The sequence below is a fragment of the Empidonax traillii genome, unplaced genomic scaffold (genome assembly GCF_003031625.1).
Source record: "Empidonax traillii isolate 1590-97213 ecotype Southwest subspecies unplaced genomic scaffold, ASM303162v1 scaffold140:size1466565, whole genome shotgun sequence".
Taxonomy (NCBI): domain Eukaryota; kingdom Metazoa; phylum Chordata; class Aves; order Passeriformes; family Tyrannidae; genus Empidonax; species Empidonax traillii.
The window spans coordinates 998,488-1,025,169 of NW_020955333.1; the positions used below are offsets into that span (position 1 = coordinate 998,488).

The window sequence follows — 26,682 nt, forward strand, 5'->3', positions numbered from 1 at the left end:
ATGCTCCATAGGTTATCTCACGTAGAACATGAAAGTCTGTTGTTTGTAAGCTGAATGGATTGACAAAAGTAATTTAACTTTTTGCTTGAAGAGGCATATCTGTGTTTGGTTACTCTGTTTTCATGATCTAGGTGGTCTGTTGAATGTCATGCTTCCAAATACCCAGGCAGCAGAAATGGAAAGAATACCTTTCAGCACTTCCATATGGATAAGAAAATGTTGCCATTTTCTCAGTTTTTTTATTTTATTGTTCATTAATGCTGTCTGGATTTTTGCATGGGTGATCTTGCTAAAGAGAGAGGTTCCAGCTAATGCATAATCCAGATGAGTACTCATGATAAGGTTGGGAAGGCAACTCGTCCCTTTGCTGAAAACTACTCAAAAATCCTAATCTAATAAAAGAGTCTATTGGCAGGGATAGTAAATAGGTTTGGCTGCATTCCTGCTGCCACACAAGGTTGTTGTTACCTAACCTAATTTATGTCTTCCAGTTAGCTTTCAGCTCTATTCCTCATCCCAAATGTAGAAATACATAGATGCTCTGAACAATGAGCTTTTATAAAAATATATTTTCTGCTTCAGACAGCTTCTCTGGTTAGCTGTACTATGTATGAAGTTACTAATGATTGGCTACACAAATGTTTTCTTTTTAAATCCACAACTCTCCCAACTTACTGGAAAAAAATTAAAATTGATCTTGCAGTTTTCCCTTGTACTTGTGTAAACCTTAACAAGAGAATTGACAGTTCTTTACTGAATACATTCGGTGCCTCACCTTACAAAGAGTTATTGATGACCTAACTTAGATAATATAGTCTTGAAGCCTTGTGAAGAAATAATGTATTAAAGATGATATCCTTTCAGGAGACAATTTCCATTGCAGAATTGTACAGTGGAATGGAGATAAAATTTAGTGAGATATATAAATTTGGTGAATAAAGGATGAAAGGTTGTAATGAAAAGACAATGAAAAAAAGTGTCTGCTGTGAAAGCTGCAAGACTGTGAGTAATGCTAAACTTTACCAACTGGCTGTTCTTGGCTGCATTTTACTTGACATCTTTGCACCCATCAAGCACTAAGCAAGAGTCTTGGTTTTATCAGGAAGATGAAAATTCCTAAAGAGTTTCCTCATGGAGAACAGAAGGGAGAACTGTCGTTTTTCTGAAGAATTCTCTTTGTTAGCTTTTGAGGGAGGGGAACCCTTACTGCCTTGATGCCGGTGTGCATCTGGTCTCTACAAGAGCAGGCTTGTGTTGGTGTGTCAGTTTCCATACCTGTGGAAATCAGCTGCCTTGCTGTGCAGAACTGGAGTGAGCCCTTAATTGTATCAGATTTAAGAAAATGTTAAAATCATAGTTTTGTAAGGGTAAAGTTACAAGAGTATAAAACAATAAGCGATTATTGACTTTGTGTTTTGCAGCAAGTGCATTTCATTAGGTGCTCTTGTGGTTCTGTCTAGCCTACAAAGACGGATAATTAGGCAATTCAACTTTTTCTAGGCCAGAAGTTTTTCCTTTTACTTTTTCTAAAAAATACGTTTTTCAATTTACTTTTTTAAAGTATTTTTACTAAATCCTCTGAGAGCAACTGCTTGGGTCAGTCTTTTCTTTCTCTACTCAGATGGAGGGAATGTCTACTTCCTTGTTCATCTTTTTATTCCCTGTAATTTGGGTGTTGGGGTTCTGCATGATACTGTAAAGGATAAGGTAATTTTTTTCCAGCCTTACTTATTTAAGATTATATGATTGACATTTTTATTGCATGCGTGTATGAGGTTGATTTTTTTGGTTTTGCTGTCTTTTAAATCTCAGAAATAGACTTTACTAGCTTAACAATTTAAATGTCTTAATTATTCATAATTTATATTCCCTGTAAGATTCATCGTGTTTTGCTTCCTACGAGCTTTTTATACGTAAGACACTTTTTTTTTTTTTTTAACAAGAAAGGATTGGTGATGCATTTGAGAGGGGAATGCTTAGAGAGTGGATGCATTTGAGAGTGGGTCCTTGCTACAGCATCAACACACTAAGAAGTGTGGTGAAGGAGGAGCTCCAAGGAGAGTGTCATGCCTGTTAATGCTTTTATTTTGTTGAATCAGTTCTGAATTATTCTAAACTACATATCATGACAAGCAGTCTGCTTAGCTGCCTATTTTTGGGTTACTGAAACCTAGGTTCTTCCTCTACTTTTATTCTTTCATGAGGCAGATTTGGCTGGCATCTAAAATTGTATATTTGAAAGATGGCAGAGAACATCACTGTGCAGTTTCAAGATGGGTCTGTTTCGTATCTTATGAAAAATAATGTGGTTCCTCCAAAAGAGAATGAAGTTCAGTTAGCAGAGATTGTGAGCACAGATAAGTAACTTAGAGGATGAGGAATAACTGTCTTTGCAATTAATTTTTTTAGGTTGCTAGAAAAAATTAGCATTCATTCTATTGTGATTGGGCTTCTTTGGTATGTAGATAAATGGTGGTGGTATTTATTCTAATGCCAGTGTTGGCAATATATGACAAAGTCTGCAGTTTTTCCTTTTGTCTAGAATTTTGGTAGATGTCAGCTGCTTCTATTTGGAGTATTATATCTGATGAAGTTCACCTTTTTGAATAGCAATGATGGTTTTTGAAAGCAATACAGCAATTTTATCTGACCTGCCCCGTTTTAGCAAATGTTTTTTACAAGCATTGCACCGTGACCGTGAACCATCTGGCTGAAGTTCAATTTCAAATGTCACTAGTTCCAACTGAAAAGTTGCTGAAATGACTGTCCTGTTAGAGAAATTCTCTGTTCTTCTCTTTCCTGTTGTTATGGGTTGTCTTGTTATGGCACTGCTGCAACTGCAAACTGAAAGGTTTGGGAAAAAGGGGAGGAAGTCATGTGAGGAAGCTGCTCAACTTTCTACACTGAGGCCACACTCCTTTCTCAGTTTTTCTGCTAGATGGATTCTCACCTTTGAAACACACAGGAGTGCATAGCTTGAATGTTTGCGTAGCTTTGTACTGTAATACCTGTGCGTTCTTTCTGATCTCTAGAAAGGAGGGAAAACTTTCTGGTAAGAAGGTTTGTCTTATATCATTGTCCTTCTCATTAAGGCATCTCAAATTCAGAATGTTACAGTTGTTCAGATGTTACATTTGTTAATGACACATTTTAACTTCCCTTGGGGACACAGAGTCCAGTATTTGAAGCATTTGATCCAATTTCTCATTAGATATGTTGAACTTTTCTGGAAAATTTTAGGTACTAGCATCAGAAAAGTGAGGCATCTTTCTAATATAAAGCTACTAGTTACAAATTGTTATCTGAGATGAAGAGTAGTAATCTAATGAGAAAATTCTTTTTTAAAGGAGTTCATTAAAAGCATGAAAAAAATGTTGCTCTGACCAGCAGATTGCTGTTAAGGAAGGTTTTTCACAGGGTGTTTGTCATGGGTTTATGTGGCTGGGTTTTGGTAGCAGGGGAAGCTATAGAGGTGGCTGCTGGTAGAAGCTTCCCCCTGTCCTATGAAGAGCCAATGATAGCCAGCTCCAGGACAGACTTCCTGCTGCAGGCTAAGGCTGAGCCAACTAGAAGTAAATGTAACACTTCCGCGATAACATATTTAAGAACAGAAGTTGTTGCACAGAAGAAATTCCAGTCTGGGAAGAGAGGACTGAGAACATGGGATAACAAGTCAGACTCCAAGGTCAGTGCAAGAGGAGGGGCCCAGGGCCTCCCCCCAGCTCCAGCAGGGGAAGGACTGAGAGCCGAGGCCCCTGCCTTGGGGAAGACCATTGGGGTGCAGAGAACCCCCTGCAGCCCATGGAGGAGCCCATGCTGGAGCAGGTGGATGCAGGAAGGAGGCTGTGACCCTGTGGAAGGCCCAGGATGGAGCAGGGATGACCTGTTACCTGTGGAAAGAGAAACCCACACTCAAGCAGGTTTTTCCTGGATAGGACTTGTGGCCCCTGTGGGGGACCCACGTCAGTACAGCTCATCCATGAAGGACTGCACCCCATGGAGGTGTGACCCACGGGACAACAGTTTGGGAAGAACCGCTGCCAGAGGGATGGACTCATGTTGGAGAGGTCCATCAAGGACTGTCTCCCATGAGAGGGACCCCCACGGGGACAGGGGAAGGACTCAGAGCTGTGGCCCCTCTGTAGCCTGTGGTGAAGACCATGGTGAAGGAGGCTGTCCCCTCACAGCCTATGGAGGACCATCAGGATGCAGAGACCTGACTGCACCTCATGGAGGAGCAACCCACGGGACAGCAGACTGGGAAGAACTGCTGCCCCAGGGGTGGACTCAAATTGACTACAACCCCCCTTCCCTGTCCCCCTGCACTGCTGGGGGGGAGGAGGGAGAACTTGGGAAGAAAGAGGAGTGGAGGGGGGAAGGTATTTTCAGACTGGTTTATTTCTCTGTAAGTCTTATTCTGTTAGTAATAAATTTAAGTTCTATCCCCACTTTGAGTCTGTTTAGCCCATGAAAGTTTATCAGTAAGTGACTTTCTCCCAGTTCTTATCTCTACTCAGGAATCCTTGCTGTTTTTTTTCTCTCTCCTCTGTGGAGTTCCAAAGAGAAAGTGAGAGAATGACTTTTTAGTGGGTATTTGGAATCCAGCCAGGGTCAAACCACTACAGTGTTGCGTGTCTTTGGTCACAACCAGCTGCTTTTTTTTGTCCTAGAAACAAAATACTCCTTGCATTTGGAGGTACTAATGCCATTAATAACTATACCACATTTCACTTCCAGGTTGTGGGCTAGAATTTACTCAGAAATGTTGCAAAGTAGATGAATATTTAGTAGAGAGCCATTCTATTGAAGTATGAAAGAGGTGCTTTAGAGACATGAGAGCAAGACTTGCATTGATAAAGCTGGTGATATATATACATTGTGCTAGAGACAGATAAGGGCTACACTACAAAGAGGTAGATGAACAGTCCCCAACAGCACCTGACCAAAACAGAGGAAGAAAAATCTTACTTAACAGAGGCATCATCTGTGTACATCCTGGCTCCAAAGTTAAGCAGGTCAAATAAACTGTACTGAAAGTCTATTTACCTTTCCATCTGAAGCAGTAATCTTGCATAGTCTGAGAAGTTTGGGGAGTTGCTTGTTTGTATTGGTGGCATCGTGGAGATGGGGACTTCAGTCAGTCTCTAAAAGTTCTGATCTTGTAATAGTAAAATGTTGCAGGGCACATAAGAGTAGCTGAAACATTTTCATAGCCTAGTTTCCTTATTATCTTAAGAAAAATTAAGGTCAACAAGAAGGAACATTGATTCTAATCCTTCACAATTTACTGAAATGCCAGATTTGCTTTAGGCAAAATAGTGTCCTCGGCAGCACATTTATTCCTTGCTTCAGGTTATATAACTACATGAGCCCAAATAATAGTTTGTTAAAAAGTAAAAAATTAGGAGTTGAAGGTGCTAGCTTTTCAAACTTCTGACTCTCTTGTTAATTCCTAAAATTGAGAGAATGCGTTCTGAAGTCTTGAGAGACAGGAATACAGTAATCCAAAGCAGTTTGTTTAGTTCCTTCTCTGTAAATTATACTTTTCTTTCCCCATACATGCTTTTACATCCAAAACATATTTAGATAAGTTTATTTGCTTGTGTGTCTAGCCTATTTATAGTGTTGTTTATTTAATAATAAACCATTTTTAAATTATGTACTTGTGCTTGTTGAATGATAATCAAGATTCCATTAAAAAAAGGCTTTTGCAAATATTAGTAAATTATTTTGCAGAAAAGAAATGCAGCATTACCCATTTCGTAACAAAATCCCAATTTAAATAAATATAAGCCAAGTTGCTTGCATAGATTACACTTTTTTAGGGTATGCTTCTGGATAGCTGACAAGTGCCAAATATTTGTGTAAAGCGTATCAATCAGTGAGAAAGGACTTTATTTCTAAAAAAAAGTAAATAAAAATAAATGTTGTGAGTACAGAGCTAGATTAAGCTTATTTATGTAAACAGAAATATCTTACTTCCGAATTGTAACTTTCTACCTCTACTATAGTCCAAATTGTGAGAACAGGACTTGTTTTACCAGCTTTTTCCATTGTTATCCGGAGCATCCTGCATCTGAACATCGGAAGTGGCACCCTTTGTTTTTGCAAGCAGACAGAAGACTCAAAATATGCCTTAGATAAGACAATGAGGAGTAACCTTTGGCTCATCCTTGGTACTACACTACCATTTTTGAATGTGTCAGGAGATTTCATGAAGTGGTAGTAATGTAATGGCCAGTCTTCGCGAACGAACACCTGCCAGCCTGCGCATTGGATTTTTTAGGTGAGACACAGTGTGCGCGGAACTGAGCCCACCCTTTAATCCTGAGGTTCATCTGCCGGGGCCAAGCGAGCTTGGACGGTGGCAGCGAGGTCCTCAGGACGTAGATGGATTGCCTTATGGGCTAACGAGCTCCATCTGCCCAGGGAGGGGCCCCGACCGGGAATCGAACCCGGGCCTTGGTGGTGACAGCGCCACGTCCTTAACCACTAGACCACCAGGGGCTCCCTATGAAGTGGTAAAAAAGCAGCTTTATATGTGATCTGCAGAGGCCCATGGGGGACCTCTAGTAATGACCTGTGTCTGATACTTGGTTGATTTGTAGTTCTGGTCTAGGAGCTACCTTATGCAGGTTCCTTTCCTACAGGCGCAATTTACTCCTATTAAGGTGGTTTCATATAGTCTTCTCAGTTGTGCCCCTCTTGATTTATTTGTTTTCCAGCAGTGAGAAATGTGGGTCCTGAGAAAGAGGTTATGACTTTTATGTTCCCTGAGTAAGGACAGAGGTTTTGTATGGAGATTTCAGCTCAGCAGAGTACTAATTGTGTGATTTTTTTTCTTTTTTTTTTTTTTTCAATTGTAGTAACACATCTTTATAGAAGGTATATTTCCTGGATATTTACATTTTAGTTCTTGTTTGTTAGAAAGAACAGTATGACTTTAGAATTTTTTTAAGGAAACACATGAAATTACTTGAAAGGTAAAAGAGTTCTGTCCAGTGATGAGAGTTCCTATGCATGTGCTTATTTTAACTTCAATTAAGTGCTCTTCATTCAGTTAGTAGATCCATCAGTTCTCTAGAATGAGACAGAGCTCTGGAGCTGTACGAGCTTGTTCTGTAGCACTTAAAGATAGTTGGGGAATACTTGGATGTGATACTTCATCATCAGAGCAGAATGACAACTTTGCTTTACAGAGATGGTTTTTAATTTTTAGGTTGTTTCACCAGGCCTTTTTTGTTAACTGCTTTTTAACACGTCAGTGTAGGATGAATATTCAGACTGGTTAGTCTGCAAATTCCTCATAGGGAGTAATTCCTTTCATAGGGAGAACGTGAATACTGTAGAGGCTCTCCAGATCCATGAGGCAGATTACAGATTAAATTAATTTTTTAAAATTTATTTTGTTCATCTCATTTAGAGTACAATGAATTATTTCAATAAACCCAACTGTTATACCTTTTTCTTCTGTTGCACTGTCAGTCGCAGTGATAAATGTCCTCTGACCAGAAACTGAAGATAACAGGTGTAAGTCAGTGGTTGACCGTCGTGTATGTTTTACAGGTTCAGAGCCTTTAAAACAACAGGAGGGCTGTGTTCCAGCTTGAGGCTGGTAACGTGGTCAGTGTGCTCATTATGAGGGGATGCTTGTGAGTTCCAAGTTTGTGGGGGCAAAGCTTGGGACTGAAGCACAGTCAGATCCATATTGCCAGCCTGAACGGTCCATGCACCTCATCTCCTGAGCCATGTCCCATCGCTGTCTTAGTCGGTTGTTATGGCCCAAAACCATCTTCAGCAAACAATAAAAATGCAGTAATATGGACAGGGAAGAAGTGAGTAAAGGGACCACCTTGATGACATTTCCTGGGATGGGATTTAACCACTTCATGTGAATCTCTTTATCCATTTAATAAACTTTCTAAATTAAAGCAAGCTATTTACTAGTTTCATTGTTTATTGTCAGTGTTGTTTCTGGACTTTCCTTAGAATCCAGAAGAATATTTTTATAAAATATTGATACTTTTATTTTAAAACTTCTAATTTATATTCATTTGCCATTGTATTTTATTAAAATGTCTGTGTTCATTTATACCTACAGACATACATACATGAAGTGCATAGATATATATATTTATACATATGCACACATATATATATAACATCTGTAGAGCTAATTTCTGTAAGGTTACCATAGAATGGCTTGGGTTGGAAGGGACCTTAAAGGTTATCCAGTTTCAACCCCCTCTGCCTTAGTCAGGAACGCCTTTCACTAAACCAGGTTGCTCAGAGCTCCGTCCAACCATTAGTCATTTCTGTTAGTCATTGATTGCTCTTATAATGTTCTTAGAAAAAAAAAATGCCTAAGAGCAGATGGTGTCTGGTCTTGTTAAAGACTGTGTCACAAATTTTATGTTCTTGTCTTGGGTATGATTGTATTAAATATTACTAATACCAAAAATTAGTCACAAATTTCCAAGTGAAGCACACTGTACCATGACAAGTGTATGCTGAAGGTACACAAGGCAAGTGATTCCCACACATCAGAAAAAAGAGTGATTCTTAGTTAAGACTTACGTTCTCTCTGCCAGGCCTGATTGCACTGCTCAGATGAATTTGATCACTGGGTGCGAGGTGGAGCTCGAACCCAAAACTAAAAGCAGGGGAACATCCTGCCTTCCCTTGCTTGCAGTAACTGTTTTGGCTTGTTCACAACAGATACCGAGCAGTTTGCTTTTTGCTTTGTGCCAGCTACTGACCACACAGGGAAGCACTGAAATTTGGGGGGTTGATTTTCTGCCAGATTAGTAAAGAGGTGAGTTGTTTTGGCTGATCAGTGAGTTGAATTTGATTTACCATATGCTCATATGAGCTGTAGCGTACACACGAGACCAGGAGTAGGGGAGAGGGTTGCATATGTATCATTAAAATGAGAAAGTGTTTCTTAAGCACACATGTCACATAGTCTTTTAGTTTAAAACGGAGCAAATCTCCAAAGAAGAAGAACAGTTATTTCATGTCTTTGCTTACACTGTGAGCTTTAGGTAGAGGTGATCCACCACCATTAGTGGTCCAACAGCTGCATCCATTCCTCCAGAATTCTGTCTGGCACTTGGTGTTCATCCTGTGTCTGTGCGATCTGCCTTGAGGTGTCATCTTATGAATCCTCAAAAGCAGAGTAGTGCCAGCCTGGGACACACGAGTTTTGGATAATTCATTCAGATTCTTTGTTATGATCAGAAATATTTTTCTTAATAAATTTCCTTCCATTTCCTTCTTGCCATGTTCATGCCTCCTAAATCTTGTTAAAAGACAGCTTCTTTTTCTCCAGGATGTCTTGATGAAAATGTTTAGTAATAGTGTTGTGGGAATCCACCCTGGAGGTATTCTGTCAACCCCTTCATTCAGTCCAGTTTCCCTCATCAGCAGGTGTTGTCATCTGTTCTTCACCCAGTTCCTCACTTGCTTTTCTGTTCTTCTGCTGGCATTGGAGTCCAGAGTTGGTTTTTGTAATTAGATCCACTGTAATGCTCTCATTAATTGCTAAGCAGAACTTAATATAGCAAAAGCTCTTTTTGTTTCAGTTACTTAATAGGAAAAAAAATATCATATACAAAAACATCCAGTATTCTGTGGTGTGGTTTTTTTTTTTTTTTTTTTCATTGACCTCTGCATGTACAGGTAAGAACTTCTTCTTTTCTCATGCAGTCCATGTTAGTGTAAGTTGTAGGGAAAGTGTCATCGCATCCAAATCCTGCTGCATCTGTTTCAGTTTTCTTTTACTTTTTTAATGGAGTGCATAAGTCGAAATCATAAAAAAAAAACCACTATTGATGAGCGGATGAACAGTTTGGATGAGTAGGAAGGAAACCACATACACACAACCTCCCTCCCTTTAGTTTATATATCCAATGCTGCTGTTGGGAAACAATGTGACCAAACATCTCATGTTTTTAAAGGAATTGAGTATAAGTTTTCAAAAACTGTTTGTATGCCAAAGTACAAAGGCTGCAATTTAGATGTACTTTTATTTCACCTCTTTTAGTTTATCTGAAGTAGTTATTTCTGGTGTGCAGTTTATTTCAGCCTATTTGACACAGACCAGCACTGTGTTTTAACTAGGCTTTGTGATGCACAAGCAGACCAGACTTCAATGTACATCAGCATTGCCATGAGGTGACGGGTACACACATTATGAGTGTTTAGTGTAAGATGAATCCCCACTTTGTTAGCTCTTATCATGCAGGAGTGTCTGCCTTCAGAATCTGACGGTGAATAGAAGTTATGTGTGATGGCAACTGCCCTGGTTTTACAAAGGAATATGTGAGGTGTGTAAAACATGACACACTGCTAGTTTATTACCTTGAAATCATTGTAGCATGGATGGAATTAGGAGATATAAACATCCACAAAGTTGAGCTGTACCCTTGTTTTGAAAATAGAAATTGCTGCACATAAGAGACATGATGGAAGATGTGTACAGTCTATACAGTCTTCCAGCAGTAGATTGAGACCAGTGGCACTTCCCCGAAAAATAAATTACCCGAAATTTGCAGCACATTCATATTCAATTTCATCACAGCAGATGCTCATTAGTATGTTGTTATTAATTGGTATTCACTTTAGGTTTTGTTTAAAATGAAGATAATAATTAGGTTTTAATTACTGCATCTTTCTAAGGGGGGGGAGGGGAGGAAATGCCTCTCAAAGCACTGAAGTATTTCCTGTATGCTTTGCTCCCTTACATCTAAGCCTTGAAAGAGTTCCTGAGACACATTTTTCTGCCAAGAGACTTTTCTGTTTCCTTTTATTTCTTTCCTGTTTTTTAAAGTACTAAGAACTAGTTCTAAAGGATTTGGTTGATGGACATACTGAATCATATCACAGTGGTAAGAGCCACTGTTCTTTCTAATCAAAATTATCAAAAAGGCTTTTCACTAAAGTAACTCTCTCAAGCAGCTGATTAATGAAGTGGTGCCACTGTTTTGTATTATAATTAATTGAAGTAATACAAATAACTTCTATAGCCTTTGGAAATCATCTCTTTTACAAAGCAGTCTATTAGAGTTAGCAAACTAAAAGGGGGATTTTTTGATGGATTTTATTTAATTTCTTATTGCCTTCATCATCCCTTAAACCATAGGTGATGCAACAGAAAACAAAAAATACATCACAGAGAGGCCTTGAAGAAATGGGAGAGAGTCAGGTGCAGAAGAAAGCAAAAGGGTAGAAAAAATTACAATAGAGAAAAGATTTAAAGGCTTATCAGAGTGGTGGGACTGTAGAGAAATGTAAAAAAATTGAGGAGATGCCAAAGAGTAAAGACTTCAGCATACTGTAGAGGAACATCAGTAATCTAAAGAGTGTTGAAAAAACATTGACCACCACATATTTGGTTAATACAGGAATTCACAGTGAAGTTTTATGAAGATAGATAATGATAGGACAAGGGGGAAGGATTTTAAACTAAAAGAGGGTATATTTAGATTAGGCATTCAGAGGAAATTCATTACTGAGGAGGTGGTGAGGCACCTGGAGCAGGTTGCCCAGAGATGCTGTGGATGCCTCATCCCTGAAAGTATTCCAGACCAGGTTGGATGGGGCTGTGAGCAACCTGGTCTGGTGGAAGGTGTCACTATCCATGGCAGAGGGGTTGAAATTAGATAATCGTTAAGCTAAGGGCATTTAGTTTTATGGCCTGTTTGGATGTACACTTTCAAGATATGAAGGTTTTAAGTGCTGCTTAAAAAGTGTGTGGTAGAATAGCACTGCATTTAGGTAAGTAAAACATGAGAATTAGAACAATTAGTTTGCTCTTCTGCTACCTTGCTGTTGTGAATTTCCATCAGCTTTTCCTTCTGTTTAATTTTCCCTCTTTCCTCAACCAATTCCTTACATTACCTGGTAAGGTGAGAACCTGATTTTCTTTCTTACCTGATTTATCTAGGTTGCCATGCTGCCCTTAGCTACTGAATGGATTTTAAAGGCTGGTGTGTTAGCCACTCAGGGGCCCTGTTTACAGGATGGAGGACAGTGAGGCATCTCAACTGAAGTTTGTTGGGATGTAATCTGAAACAGCCAGCACTGAGGGAGGAGCCTTCTAATTTCAACATCTAAATGCAGTTGCCACCAACCTTTCCTATATAATAGAAAAGCTGGTGAGAGATGGTGAATCGTAAGTTCTTAAGTCTTTCCAGGTCCCCTTACTTTTAGGGAGTGTTGAACTTTGCCATTTCTAGAAAAGAGAAGGAAAGGTGGACACTGGCCATTTTTTTCACTCTCTCTGTGCCTATGGAGAAAACCAAGTTCAATTCTCACATCATGTCAGAACGGTTTCAGAAGGGTCTGCTTCCTCTGGAAAAATCTCTTACTCACTGACTACAGTTATGGACTGAGAGAGCTGGGACCATTCCTCCCTTGAAATTTTGCTTTGGTGTGGCAGAGATTTGCTGAGGCAGAGAGAAGTGGAGTGAGGGCACAGGAGGACCTTTCTCCAGAGCTGAGTTTTTAAGTATTTGTGAGACAAGAGAAGAGATGGTGCTACTCTTCAATCCACTGTCTTGTTCAGACAGCAGCAGCGGCAGGGACAAGACAAATGCCAAGTTAGTCCTTACAGTCAAGCAGGATGAATTTAGCCCTGTGTGGAGGCAGAGCTGTCCTTCAGGAACTCCTGGGAAGTCTCCCTTCCTATTGTATGCTCTGGTGGGCATTTCCTAGTAGCTAGGCAAGATAATTTTGTTTCCATGACTGAGCATTTTGTAGCCTAGTTTTGTGCTTAGTCATGGGAGAATTTGATTTTCTGGTGTTCATAATTCACCAGTTCTGTTAAAAAGACACCGTTGGTTTCCTGTTATGTAATCGATGTAATCTTAAATTCTTCCTGGGAAGACAGTTGGAAATTTGCCTCAGTTGGAATTGGTCTCATGATGGAAGCAGTTCCACTACCATATTAAACCTAGATTTAAATAAATATTTTGTTGGCTAAGCAAAATGGTGGGGTTTTTTATTCTGTTAGTTTTATATTAGAAGCTTAATTTTTCTATCAAAGGATTGAATAACTGTGTGAATGCAAACTATATATCTTTTGTTCCTTCACCTGTTTATTGCAGTTTTAAATGCAATTTAGCAAAATGTTTGGTTGCATGAGAAGAACAAAATATTCTTTCTGTGAATGGAAGCTCTCAGAGAAGCAGATGTACCTTCAGACATTAGTTCTTAATGAAATAAAGAAATTAAACATCATAGAGTAAATAAGGACTTCGCAGTAGAGTTTTATTTTCATGTGCTCACCATTCAGTCTTTCATGGGAAGAAAGAATACATCAATGAAGATACAAATTTAGTTCTTCATTAGTTTAGTAATGTTTGGGGATCAAGGTTTTTTTACGCAAAAAAAATGACCGCTGAAGCTAAAATATTATTTGTGCTTGAAGTTTTAAAGGTTGGGGGGTTTTTCCCATTTTTAAACCTACAAGTTAGTAGAAATTTAGGAAATATAAGAAGTGGTGATATAAGTAGTTCCTAAAGTCCTTTTAAATTTAAGGTGCCTTGTCCTTGTATTCATAAGTATGCCGTGATATTTATACTTAGTTACATGGAAATCTTAAAAACATTGTGGCTTCTGCCAGTTACTAATTGTAAGATGCAGGAAGGTAAAGGGAAGGAGAAACTAGCACATTATCAGTAAAAAAACTGTGTGTGTATATATATATATCTATGTGTGCATATATACATTTTTGCATAGGGATTTTTTGTACTTTCTTTATCCATTTAAGCAGTGACTTTCAATTAGCCTGCCTACTAATATCAGGTCACTAAACTCCATAGCTGATGCTTTATTCTTTCGTGTGAGTTGTCATTCGTTTGCTTCAGTTGGCTGGCAAAGGTTGTTGTATATCCATTACCAGCAACACAGCACTTTGCATTTCTGAATTGACAAGCAGCTATATTGACCTAGCGCTTATTATGGGTCAACAGCTGCGTTAACCGACGGAAGGACTGAGGGGCAATTAAAATGAATTGGCAAAAATATATCTTCCTAATTTACTCCAATTTGTTATTTATGCTAACATTGTATGGCTTCTATGGTGACACTAAACAGAATGGACCCAATAATGGCAATTAACATAAAAATATAATGGCTAATCAAATTGACAGCAACTGTTTCTCATCATCTCGACACACAATACATTATCAAAACAAACTATTATGAAGGAGGTAATTTCAGTGTTCTATTCAACCTGCTTCATGTGTGCAGTCAGGGAGATGTGTACCAGCAATTACAGCTGAATCTAAAAAACTAAACAAATAACTTAATCGCTGTCGTCCTCCTTTTTTCTTCTTCAGGAAGCAGTAATCAGGATTTACTAAAAATAACTGGTGTATAATAGTATAATGATGATGCATATCGTAGAATAGCTAATAAGGAATAAAATATGCTTCTGTGTGTCTTTTTTTAAAATAGGTTCACATGAAGTGGAAAAAAACTATACCGTTAAAATATATAAAAAATAACTCAGTAGTAGTAACAGTTGTAAAATGTCTCAACATGAGTTGCTTAATAGTCATAGATACTTTATTACATGTCAATAGAAGTGTAAAATTAGCTGAATGTAGTAATAAAACTTGGCTTGATTGGGTAGAAGACTGAAAAGCTAATTTGAAGCAGAATTCCAATAAGTAGAAATAGTTTACTGATTGTTTTTCCACTGCATATTCAGGATCATTCCTTATGGTATACTGAGCCACAGTTTTACACTGGTCTAACCATGTTCTTTTTTGGTTTTGTAGCTCATCGAGAAAACCTTTGAGAGTTTGTTTGTATTTACCTCTGTACTGAATGTATTAAAATGGACAGTACTTCCAAATTTCACGCTGTTCCAATTATCTCATTCTTAATAAGGCTTTTTGTAGCAAACAACTCTTCAGGCCATTCTTGGCCAATATTTAAACTCCAGCATCTTAAGCAGCAGGAACTGGAATGTGGTTTTTATTGAACAAAAGTGCAAGAAGAAGAACTTGAAAGAGTTTAAATGTAGTGTGGTCAAGCTGCATCTCATGTCTATTTGAGCAATTTCTGTGCACAGAATGGCAACAGTGATACAAACTCACACAGGAGTGTACTTCTGAACTGGAGGAATAGCACAGTGGCCTGACATAACTGGCACTGAGAGCACTTCATTGAATATCATGTTCCTTTTGTACACATCTGCAGATTTTCTGACTGACTGTGTGATTACTGACATCCAGTAGCCTTCACAGATGTGTAGAGCAAAGTGATGACGTAGCTGTAAAGGTGTATATGCATATGTTCTTATTTGAATTACATGTTCCTAATTTATGTAATTGGTCACAGCTTGGTGAGATGGTGGGAAGGGAATACAGCCAAACACATGTATTCATGTAATTCATGATTCATTGCATTGTACAATATACTAAAACACTGAAGTTATTCCTTTTTCCCGTTGTTCTTATGACTTTTATTTTCTTGCTAAGGTATCGTTGTGATGCATGCAGCTATAAGAGTGGATAAATGCAATTTAAGTTTCTGTAAGACTTTGTAAGTTTCATTGACTTTTATAAATGCTTCGTGTAAATTGTGTGGAAAAGTGTAGAGATGTAGTAAAGACACTTTGTAGCATAATAATAATTCCAAAAGCTGACATGAATGGAACATACAAACTGTTGGAGAAAAAAATTAAGACATAATCTTTTGATAGTGGATCTAGAAATGGGTCTAAGAGACACTCTTTTGAGTTGAGTTTTTAATTGCTGTCTTTCTACATTACAGTATTCTGATAAGGCCCTGTACACTCAGCTCTGTTTCTACCGATACATTTTTGATGTGGACTATGCGATGGATAAGGTGGTTACTGAAGAAGAGAAAGGTATGTTTGAATTTTACATTAGTTAACTATAGTTTAATGGCAGCTTGCTTGCTGGACACTCAACCGACTCTGCTCTTCGTATCTGAACTACAAGGCTGTAATCTAAAACCAGAAATTATGAATTTAGGAATCCTCTATAAGAAGAATGTGTCCAGTTGGAGTTAACCAATTTAAAAATATACTATATGCCCCCTTTCTTTTTTGGAAGTGAGTGTACTTTGAAAAAAGTGCATGTTAGACTGTTAGAGAAAACTCTTTACTTGAAGTTTGAAAGACATATTAACTTCAGTAAATAGGTTAATTAAAACATGTGCACCAAATTAAAATTTATGTTCAACTAGTAATATTGAAGAGGTACTTTTTATCAGGGCAAAAATGATGGCACAAGAAAAGCAGTAGACAGTGCTAATTGTCTATAAAGCGCTTTTAAATATACAGGTTAAGCTGATCTTAGGAAATTTTTCTTTTTCTTCTCCCATTTACCAGAACATTTCTGAACTAAAGCATTTCTAAGCTGTAACAGATCAATGAGTTTTGTGCAGCTAAGTGGCTTTCAGGCTGACAGAAGAATATTTCTGATGGTGGGCTAATGCTTGGAATTCTGAATAATGATGTGTTTGGGTCCCACCATTGAAGCGTGTTGTCCACAGGAACCATTTACACTGTATCCTCTGGTTCTGGAGGTGGCTGTGAGGAGAAGGTGCTACTATGGGAGAGCTGCTTTGCTCTGATAGTCATCCCCACCCCTGCCCTACATCACCAGTTAGGCTGCTGGGTGGTGGAAAGACATGAAACAAAACTCAGTCTTTCTGAGTGTTATTTTGATAAGCCTTATTTGATAATCAAAGTAGCGTAACCTCTTAGCTAAAAAATGCTCAGATAAGCAAACAGGCTGCTATTGGCCTGTTCAACTTCCTACGCAGTTCCTCATTTCCTTTCCAAATATCTCTAAGTCAGTGAATTCAGTCTGAAGCTTCTGCTTCAGAATGGCTTTGTATATCCAAAAAAGGTCATCTCAGTAGCTGTCTCAGTCTAATACAACTTTGTAGATGTACTGAAGGGATGTTATATAGAGGATGATACTGCTGCCTGAAACCAAAGTAGTATTTTGTGTATAGATCTCTTTCCTAATATGAGGTTGTAAGAGTAGAAGACACTTCATGGGTGATCACATCCAGTCCCCTATTATAGCAGACCACTGCATTTTTAAGGACTGGAAAAAACTCCAGGTTTCTGGCACTTCATTTTGAAACCTGTGCGTGATTCTTCCTCTTTTGCTGCTATTCCAAAATGTGTCTCAGACTCTTGATCTGCGATGACTGAAAAGTCTTTGTAATTTTCGTGGTCTGACTTGTTTGTGGCTGGTTTTTGTCCATTCACTAAATGTTTATTTATTTCCCTTTCCTGATGTCCTCTACTGTGCTTTTGGAAACAGTGGTAACATTTCCATTTTTTTTTAAACTTAGCTTTCTTGAGGAAGAATTGGTCTCTGCTGTATGATTCTTCCTCTTCACACCTTTGTGTGCAGTCTTCTCTAGGAATTAATATTTTCAGTATGAGAAACTAGAAATTACATGGTATTTTAGATGGTATCTATCCAGTGTCTTGTACACAGGGACTGTACATTTGCTGGAATTTCATCTGCTGATGCTTTCTTCAGCCACCTATGCCCTGTTCATAGCTGTTCATATGATTAACTTGTAGTGTAATAATGATAGAAATCTTGATGTTTGAGAGGGTTTTTTTAAACTCCTGTCATTTTGGAATCATGAGTTCAATCATATCTCAGGTTCCTGGCACTTGTTTTACTTAATTTTCCTGGTCCCATTAATTTTGGGCTGCTTAATCTCATTGTAGTATTACACTTCAAGGTTAATGAATTCTCTGTGAAAAATAGTACGGTGGCTTCTGCATTCACATAATTTACCACCTTCTGCTTTAATGGGAAAATGTTTCTTGGACCCTCACTGCTAAGTTCAATAAAATTAGTTTCCAGAGTAATTCTCAAGGAATTGTAAGAACTCTGCTAGGACTTTCTTCTCTTGGACAGCTAACCTTTCAGCATGGTTTATTTTTCTCTTTTTCATAGCTGTTTGAAAATCATTGTATTACCTTCTTCAGCTAGCCAGTGATTTCAGTCTTGGTGCTGCAGCGGGTGTTAAGGCCAGATAAATTATATCTTTGAAAATTGATCGCCTTCAAAGAGATTAGCTGGGTGGGTACAGTAAACCTGTGTATAACTCTGTCCCAGTTTTCAGATATCGCCTGGGAGGAAGACATCTTTCTAAATACACGCAGAACTTAAGAATAATTGCCTGTGGCTATAAGAGAGCATTTTTTGTTTTATAGATACCAGTGTTCTGTTTTCTAGTAACATACATTACTGATTTGATACACCTAATGTTAAACTGCGTAGGATTGAAATCATTTTCATGTACCATTTTTGTTGTAGGTCTGAAAGGGAAATCTAGTGAACTCCCCTTTTCAACATGAAGCTAATGTTTGTTTTCCCTTGGAAGCCAAAAAATTTTGTTTCCATGCCATCATTCACAAGCGGTTTTTAATCTGATCTGTGATAAAAGCATCCTTGCTTTTATCAAAAATGGTGGCAAAATTTTAATGTAGAGTTTATGCATCTTTGGTATTTCCAATCTCCTTTTTACATTCTATGTGACTAAACCACTGATTTAGTTAGTTTTGATTTTGATTTGGGAATGTTTTGGGTTTGTTTTGGGTCACTGTTTTTTTGAAGCCCAAATTGCGTGGCCTTTTGATGTTTCTATTTTTATTGCCATTTTTCCTGAATTTTTGAAGGCCAGTTCTTCTTCTTTCTTGTAGTCTCTGTTTATTCTCAATAGCAGCTTTAGTTGTTATTTGTCTTGGAGTGTTCTTCTCTAAAAACAAAAATGTTTTGATTACTAGGGAATGAAGATATAAATGTGGTCTTCACCATAATTTGAAAGAATTCATGTCTTCTCTCATTCAGAACCTTGAGATTTCACTACTATTTCACTTGCATTTTCTGTACTTAACCTCTTCAAAATACATAACCTTAATTACAGTACAGATTTTGTTTGTTCAGCTACTTATATTGAAGGTCCATACTATTGATTGAAATGGAATCTAAAATAGTAATTGTGAAATCAGTGGGAGTTCAAAAAGGTATCCAAGCTGCTTCCTTTCTCTTCTAGAGGATCAATACTACAGCCTACTTTTTAAAGATGGGCTAAATTTAAATATCCTCTGGTCATGCAATTTCTACAGCTTGTCAGGTTTTGCAACCAATTTCTTGTGGTGCTTCACTGGGCTTACTATAGAGAGCTACTGTTGATACGAAGGTGAATTTTTCTTGAGGTGAATTTTGCTTTCCAAAGCTTATTCTGTGCACAATGGATGATAAGACTGTTCTCTTAAGAGACTTTTACGTATTTAATACCTGTATGCTACGTCTCTTTCAACTACTAATCTTATTTTTTTGGAGGGCCGCCACAAGAGTTTTCCACTTCTCTGCATGTTTGGGTTTTTTCTGCTTTTTCTTTTACAGACCTTCAATAGGTCAGGTCTAGTAGAGAGGAGTACAACAGAGGGATTAAGTAATATAAAACATATATGTTTCTTCTGTTTATTTATACCGGTGTGGTGTTCATGATGCTTGCAACTACATCATTCACTCATGTTTCATTTGTGATGCCAAAACCCCTAATTTAACATACCAATAATACCAGAAGGGCTATTTGTTCTGAATTATTTTTTTAATTAGAGAAGGGGAAAATTGCTCTATTGTGACTAGCAACATACTCAACATGTTTTCAGCACTTCTGACACTTAGTTTTTCCAAACTGGATTGTGGGTTTAGTCAGACATTGCTACTTAGGTGAACAGGAAGAGCAGTAAGAAGCAGCAGGAGTAGCAAAGTAGGAGCATGCTCTTGTTCATATGTATGAAAAAGGATAGATGAACTATCAGTGATTTTGAGCACGTGATGCATAAATACAGGAGTATGCTCACTCTGCATGCCTTAACTTCAGCAATGGAAACCCAGTGTATTTTTATGGCTGTGTCATCAGGAGACCAAAATAATACCATTATTCCATTCAAATACTGGTTTAGTTTAAAAATTCAGAAGTATTACTGTTTTCATTTTGTTCCTACAGTAAAATGTAAACCTCTAAAAGCAAAGAGAAATGGAGCCCCCCATAAAGTCAATACAACTACTACTCTGCCTCGCACAGATGTCTCTGGTTCAGTTTTCCCACCTGGCATCAAATAGAAGATAAAGATGCTGCAGTCTCCTTGCTCACAATAACTGCCCCATTATTCCAAAGCATCAGTGTCACTGAGGTTGTTTATGGTGCTGTGATTTTTTTGGAGAAGTAGGATCCTGGTCATAGGATTTTTTTCTGTTCTGTACTCTAGAATGAGGCTGAAAGTTACCACCTTTCCACTGTCCCATTTCTCAGAGAGGGAAGGTCACAGATGTTTGCAAGGCATTTAAGTATCTGAGGGACAGAAACTGCAAAGATTCTTTCCCGGAATATTTTCAACTATTGAACCCATGGTTGTTGGATTCCAAAAAGTCATGGCATATCCTGTTAATGGGTAAGCAGAATACAGCTGAGGATGGGAGAAAGATAACTTTGGGAGAAGCAGTTAAATATTCCTGTGTATTAGGAAGACCTACATCTTTGAAGTATATGCCACTTTGTGGAAATAGAATGTAATTGTTTTGATCACATACTTAGAGGCTGCAGTTTTGTAAAGCCAAATGCATATTCAGATGATGTTTTCACACTTTTATTACAGCTTTGTGCGTGTGCCTCGCTCCACCCTTTCATGCAGACATCAAAAATCCCTAGTTTACTTTATGGATGAATAAACTGAAAAATTATGTTGGGAAAAAAGAAACTCTTCTAGGCTGTTGACATAAAAAAATTCAGCTCTGAATATTTTTGTGAATCCTATCATTTCAGTGTTGAATGTTTTTCCCCAGTACGTTCATAACTTGGTGTGTCAAGTAGCAGGTTGAAGTGACATTTTTTTATTTTCTTTTTAATGGAAGACTTTTTGTAAGTCAGAACAAATTGCCACATTTTTATCAATATATACAGACAGAATACTACAGCCAAGTACTTGTTGCAATAAATAAGAAAGGGATATAGTTATCCACATGAGCATTCCAGGGGAAGATAAGGAGAAAACATGCAAATGACCTAGGTGTGCATCTGCGTGTGTGGATTTATTTTTAAGATGGTAACAGCTGAAACCTGGCATACCTGTTTTCAGAGAGTACAGTTCGATAAACAAAGCCTTTCTGATTGCATCATGTCTCCAGACACTGTTGGTAAGACTTCAGTTCATTGTAGTAGTGATCTTTACAGCCAAGCAAACAAATGCTCCTCTGCACATTTGCTGTCAAGTACTTTGTCTTGCAATCATGTTGTTTTGAAGAGACTGTAAAATAATAATTTTCAAGAATTTAATCTTTGAGTCTTTCTTCAAAAGCACTTTTTCATTTTTCCTTAATGTGTTGTTTTGAAGAGGAAGACTTCTGAACATGTTTTTAAAATGAGTCAACATGTCTTGACTATTTTTACATCTCCCTAACTTTTTTTGAAAGCAAAAACCACTGAAAATTATTTGCAATAGGGTTTTGACCCTTTTGAAGTACTGATATGGGCAGTTAGCTGGTCTTTAAATTTTAAGTTATCCTCCCATAATGATCATGCCTTTTTTTATTGCCCCTTGGACATTTTTAAGATCTTCAGTGTAACTTTTTCTCCATTCTGTTTCTGTTTTTGTGGTCTTTTTGTTGAATGTAAACGGTCTAAGTAAAGCCCGTTGCACTGTAGCTGCAACCTACACTGTACTGTAACCTTTTCTCTGAACACAAAATTTCACGGGCTGGGACATCTCACTTGGAATTATGAATTTCTCTGAATTGAAATTATGATTTTTTTTTCTTACTTTCTCTGCTTGTGAACGAAATAAATAGAAATAATGAGTTAAAACAGTTATAATGTGTCTACAGTGTGGAAAATCGGTGGCATGAGAGGAGTGCATTTACTGTGGCTCTTACTGCTAATAAAATGGTTTCAATTAATTAAGACTTTTTTTTTCCTTGCACATTGTATTAATGTTGCAAATGGGATGAAGTAGTGGCTTAGCTAATTTCTCACTCATCATAAATTGGAATGGTTATTTGACCTCTTTAAATAATTATCCTGCTGTTCCTCATAGGGGAGTTTTCTGTATGTGGAAAAAAAGTGAACAGAAATACCTTCTCATTTGCACTTCAGGTTTTTTTTCCTACTAAAGTATTAAGTATTTTACCAACTTGCTGTATATAACCTGTGCAGTGACACAGTCTGATGTCATCTGCCTCCTTTATCAGTACCCTTGTGAGTCTCTCTAAACAGAAAATATTTCCAAAGCAGTTTTTTCTTCACAGTTTTTTCTTCACTTCATTTTTTCATATAGAGACCTTTGTCTCTATTTCTGGTTGCATCTCTTTAGTAAAGTTTGGGGTTGTTTTTTTTGATGGGAGTCAATTCTATTGTTCACTGCAAGTCAGAAGTGACAATGCTTTAGTGACTACTGCTTCTCACAGCAGTAGGCTCTTTTCTCTAGTGGAGAGTGCAAGACTAGCATGTTTTTCCTTTTAGAAAAGGAAGTTTGATATATCTGACTGTACTAAAAAAAAAAAAATCAAAATTTAGATACCAAAATTCTGACATCAGTGCTATTTTTGAAAATTATTTTAGTAGAAATTGGAATTACAAATGTAAACAGTTTAACTCTGTATAATGTATTCAGTATATGTGTGCCTAGACATCAGAAGGATAATGTAAAGCTAAGGCTTAAAGAGATTTTTAAAAAGATACAATTATCCGTATGATTTTTAAGTCTCATAAGAAATGTATTTTAGAACTTGCCAGTGATGGCTGATAATCACTTTGATATTTTGAAGAAAATGGTAGCTTTAAACAGATGATACAGAATTTATTTTTAAAAATGTATTGTGCTTATACAGTTGATGGCTTTTATTTCCATAATGTTTTTTACTACATAATTATACATCTTAATTACGTAATTACCGTCATAATTATTATGTAATTACATGTAGTTCCACTAATTACAAAATCAGGAAGTGTAATTATCTACTAAAAACTTTCTGAAATCTTATTTGTTCAGTAGAGATTATTTAAAAGACCAGTGACCTACTGAAGATGGTGTGCAGTGCTGTACATTATACCAGCACTCTTTTTTCCCCTTCCTCCTGGCCAGTACATTTTGACAGGGTTGTAGAAGGACTTCTGTGTTCAATTGTGATTTGCCTTGACATGAGGTTGGCAACCAAAACTGTATCACCTGCAAATTTAGAGCCTCTTAATTGTTGCTGTTGGTACCCTATGTCTTTAAATTTAAAGATTCTGTAGCAGAACATACAGAAAGTTGCAAGTTGTTTGAGTGAACATTGTAACTTTATTTGCATTTTGGTTGAGGGTATCTGGTTCAGGTACCTGGTGTCTAAACATAAAGATGTTTAGAAAGGTTTGTTTATGGCTGTGTATGGCTGAGAGAAACCTTGACTCCACAAAAGATAGAGGGAATGCAGCTAATTTCTCATGGTCCAGAGATTTCTTTTATTGTGTGAAACTGCTTTCTAAAAAATTGTTTTCCTGTACTGATACATGCTCCTGTCTGTATGTTGTTTTATTAGTTACTGTTGCACTTACTTGGTTATAAATTTGTCTAACCATGCAGTTTGAAACCAAAAATAGTTTACTGCATCTTATGGAAAAGAAAAACAATATTAATGACATTCTACGGTTCTTTTGTCCTGGTATTTTATTAAAATGTGGGAGTTAGAAACTTTATTTTCTATATATTAAATAGATCATATGCTACCTCCAGTAGATTGAATGAAGCAACTGTTAGATTTAGTGATTTTTTTTTTCATTCTGTACCATTGTGATGTATCAATATATCAGCAATATATAGCTCTCTCTCACACTCATTATGACAGCAAGCATTCATTTTATGATGTCACATTAAAACAAACCACCAAGGAGAAAAACAGTTTCAGTAACAGAAAACAGAATTAATTTGAAAGGGAAAATTAAAAAAAAAAAAAAAAGGGGATCACAATTTGTGATAGTAATAAAAAGGAAGAAAGTTGTTATCTCTGTGTCAGAAGGGAAATGGTGAAAAGGAAACATAAAGAGGGGTGCTGGAGTATTGAAATTTCTGTGTAACACCTCAAGACTTAACACTGTGTTCCACATGTATCAGTGCATAATTTTTCTGTGCTTATTACATAAGTCAATTTTTTTATTGTATACTTGCCAACAGCTATTGTTAGCTCCCAAACTTGGGTCCACAGTTGATGTGAAGCTGTCATCTTCTTGATGTTAAATGTTATTACCTCAACTCACGTCTCCTAAGCGTATGAGTCCTAAGGAGGATTTGTCTCCAAACCAGCTTGAATTATACTGGCCATTAAAAGAAACTCATGGAGTCATTATTTGTAAAAACAGGATCCTTATTTCAACTCCAAGATTTAAATTAATGCTGCAAATAAAATTATTTTAATTATTATACTTACTGAAGTATAATAACTGCATGGGAGACATTTCTTTTGAAATATCTTTCTGTATCCTCAACAAACAAAGGATTTGTATCAAAGACATTGTGAAAATATAGTTATGCTCTTTTCTCTAAGAAATGGATGGAGATAAACTCTTTTTATTAAAGACTAGCAAACCATGTAAAAATAGCATGATGGAATATTTTTGTGTTATTCCACAGGGGACACAAAAATGGTCCATGATACATATATAAAATTGCAGCACGAGATAAAGAAGTGTCTAAATGAAGTTTAAATTTGGTTTATTTAAATAAAAAAAAATGCCCTCCATAAAGGAGTGTTACATTTTTGCCATCTCTGCGTCAGAAATACATGGTGGCATCAACTGATCCTGATTGATCTATTTCTGGGGGAGAGGGAGGAATTGAGCACCTGCAGCCACGGGTGGTTACTGCCATGAAAAGAAGGAGTGCATGAGAAAAGTGTTTGGAGTACATGTTCAGAAAAGTGTGTGTGAGCACAACTGGTATCTTTGTCTCACGAGCAATGCCTCCACTTGTAGTTGTCGAGTCCCTCTCTCAGCAGAGCCACCCCTCTTCTCTGACCTTTTTTAGTTGTTTTGAGGTTGATCTCTTCCTAGCAATCCAACTGCCAAATTTCATGTTTCAGTCTAATGTAATTGGCTTTTGATAACAAATTAGTCACCTTTGACAGGCCAAAACATGGCTCAGCCTTGAAAAAAAAAATTACAGCAGGATGTTCATCTGTCCTGGCTTGTCCCTCTTCTGTGATGGGACTTGGGTGAGAGGGGCAGCTGGTTGGGTCAGGGAGCTCTTTGTTTTGATCTAGCAAAAATATGTTTGAAGGAAGTTGATTTGATCCTGCCAGGATTACGACAGTTAAATGCATATCAAAATGTTTTCCTATCTTATATTCTTTAACTCGGAATATAATAATGTAATTATTTTGACATGAAAACGTTACGTACTGTGGTATTTCCACTTATCTTTAAATAGGCATTTTTCACTTTGTGAGAGATGTGTGCAGTAAGACAAAACAACAAAAAATGAATAAAAAGGATTGAGTGACAGCCTAAGCTAGTTTATTTATATTATAAAAACAAATAATATTTGACATTAATAGAATTTTACAGACTTGGAATTAAAACATTTTGCTAGTTATGGTATTGTTTTATATTTCTACTGTAAGGATATATGTTCCATAAACTTTACAGTGGTTTCTCTTTGAGACAGTATTACACAGCCATGGAGGAGGGCAGAGGAGCACTGAAGGGGCTTTTTTCTCCTTCTTCTTTTTTTTTTTTTTTTTTTTTTTGATAGAGTTGGGCCTGTAGTTTAAAATATATTTAATGAAAAAAAATGGTGAGTGACCAAAACCAATATAGTTAACATATTTACTAAGGGTATTGACTACCATGCTTTTGAAGAGTAATTATTGGTAAACTCTTGTAATCTGGAACATGATATGGAAAATTTTTATTACTTCATACTTTAAATTTTATATTGGATAGGAATTAATGGATTTGAAATTGGTTATCATGAATGCAATGTCATGATAACTTGTGATGTAATTCAGTTGTTTCAAATATTACTTAATTTAAGAGGTCAAAAGTGAAGCTTCTTGTTTGGAAACAAGTACCGCATGTACTCATTTTTTGAACACTCTCAGTGATGGTGACTCCACCAGGTCCCTGGGGAGCCTGAAGAGTATTTCTGTTTTTTCCATTTCTATTTTCCAAAGGTTTGTTAGTTGTTTCCCAGTCTAAGCCCTATTTCAGATACCACAGCGATGCAAGCAGCCATAAAGGTGACCTGGGCACGGCATAGAAATATTTTCTCAGTGTTTTTGAAAAAAAGGAAACCATGATAAAATTCAGAAATTACAAGAAGTGTCTATGCCTTTCTGAACTTCTGAATGCAGTCTCAAGACTTTGCTTTGTTTTGGTTTTGTTGAATTGTTGTGGCAAATTAGGAACACGAGAAGTATTCGGTCAGGAGCTCCTATTCAGACAAAACATGCATTTTATTTCAGTATTTAGTCTATTAAGGTACGAGCATGCCTGTGCTTTCTAGCAAATACCAAAAGGATCCTTTTTGTTCTCTTATGGCCTTTAACACTGGGGATTTTTGGTACATACATGTATTCTCTGTCCTACTAGTGACTGCTGATGCTGCACTGACCCACAGGG

General features: G+C 37.2%; 1 protein-coding gene across 2 annotated transcripts in view; it reads left to right on the forward strand.

Annotated features, from left to right (window-relative positions):
• POLA1 (DNA polymerase alpha 1, catalytic subunit) overlaps positions 1 to 26,682 on the forward strand; it is a 196,954-nt gene that overhangs the window by 137,371 nt on the left and 32,901 nt on the right. For both annotated transcript variants that reach the window (XM_027884228.1, XM_027884229.1), the window contains exon 36: positions 15,790 to 15,886. In XM_027884228.1, coding sequence (XP_027740029.1) covers positions 15,790 to 15,886 — 97 coding nt within the window. The remainder of the gene's footprint in view (positions 1 to 15,789; positions 15,887 to 26,682) is intronic.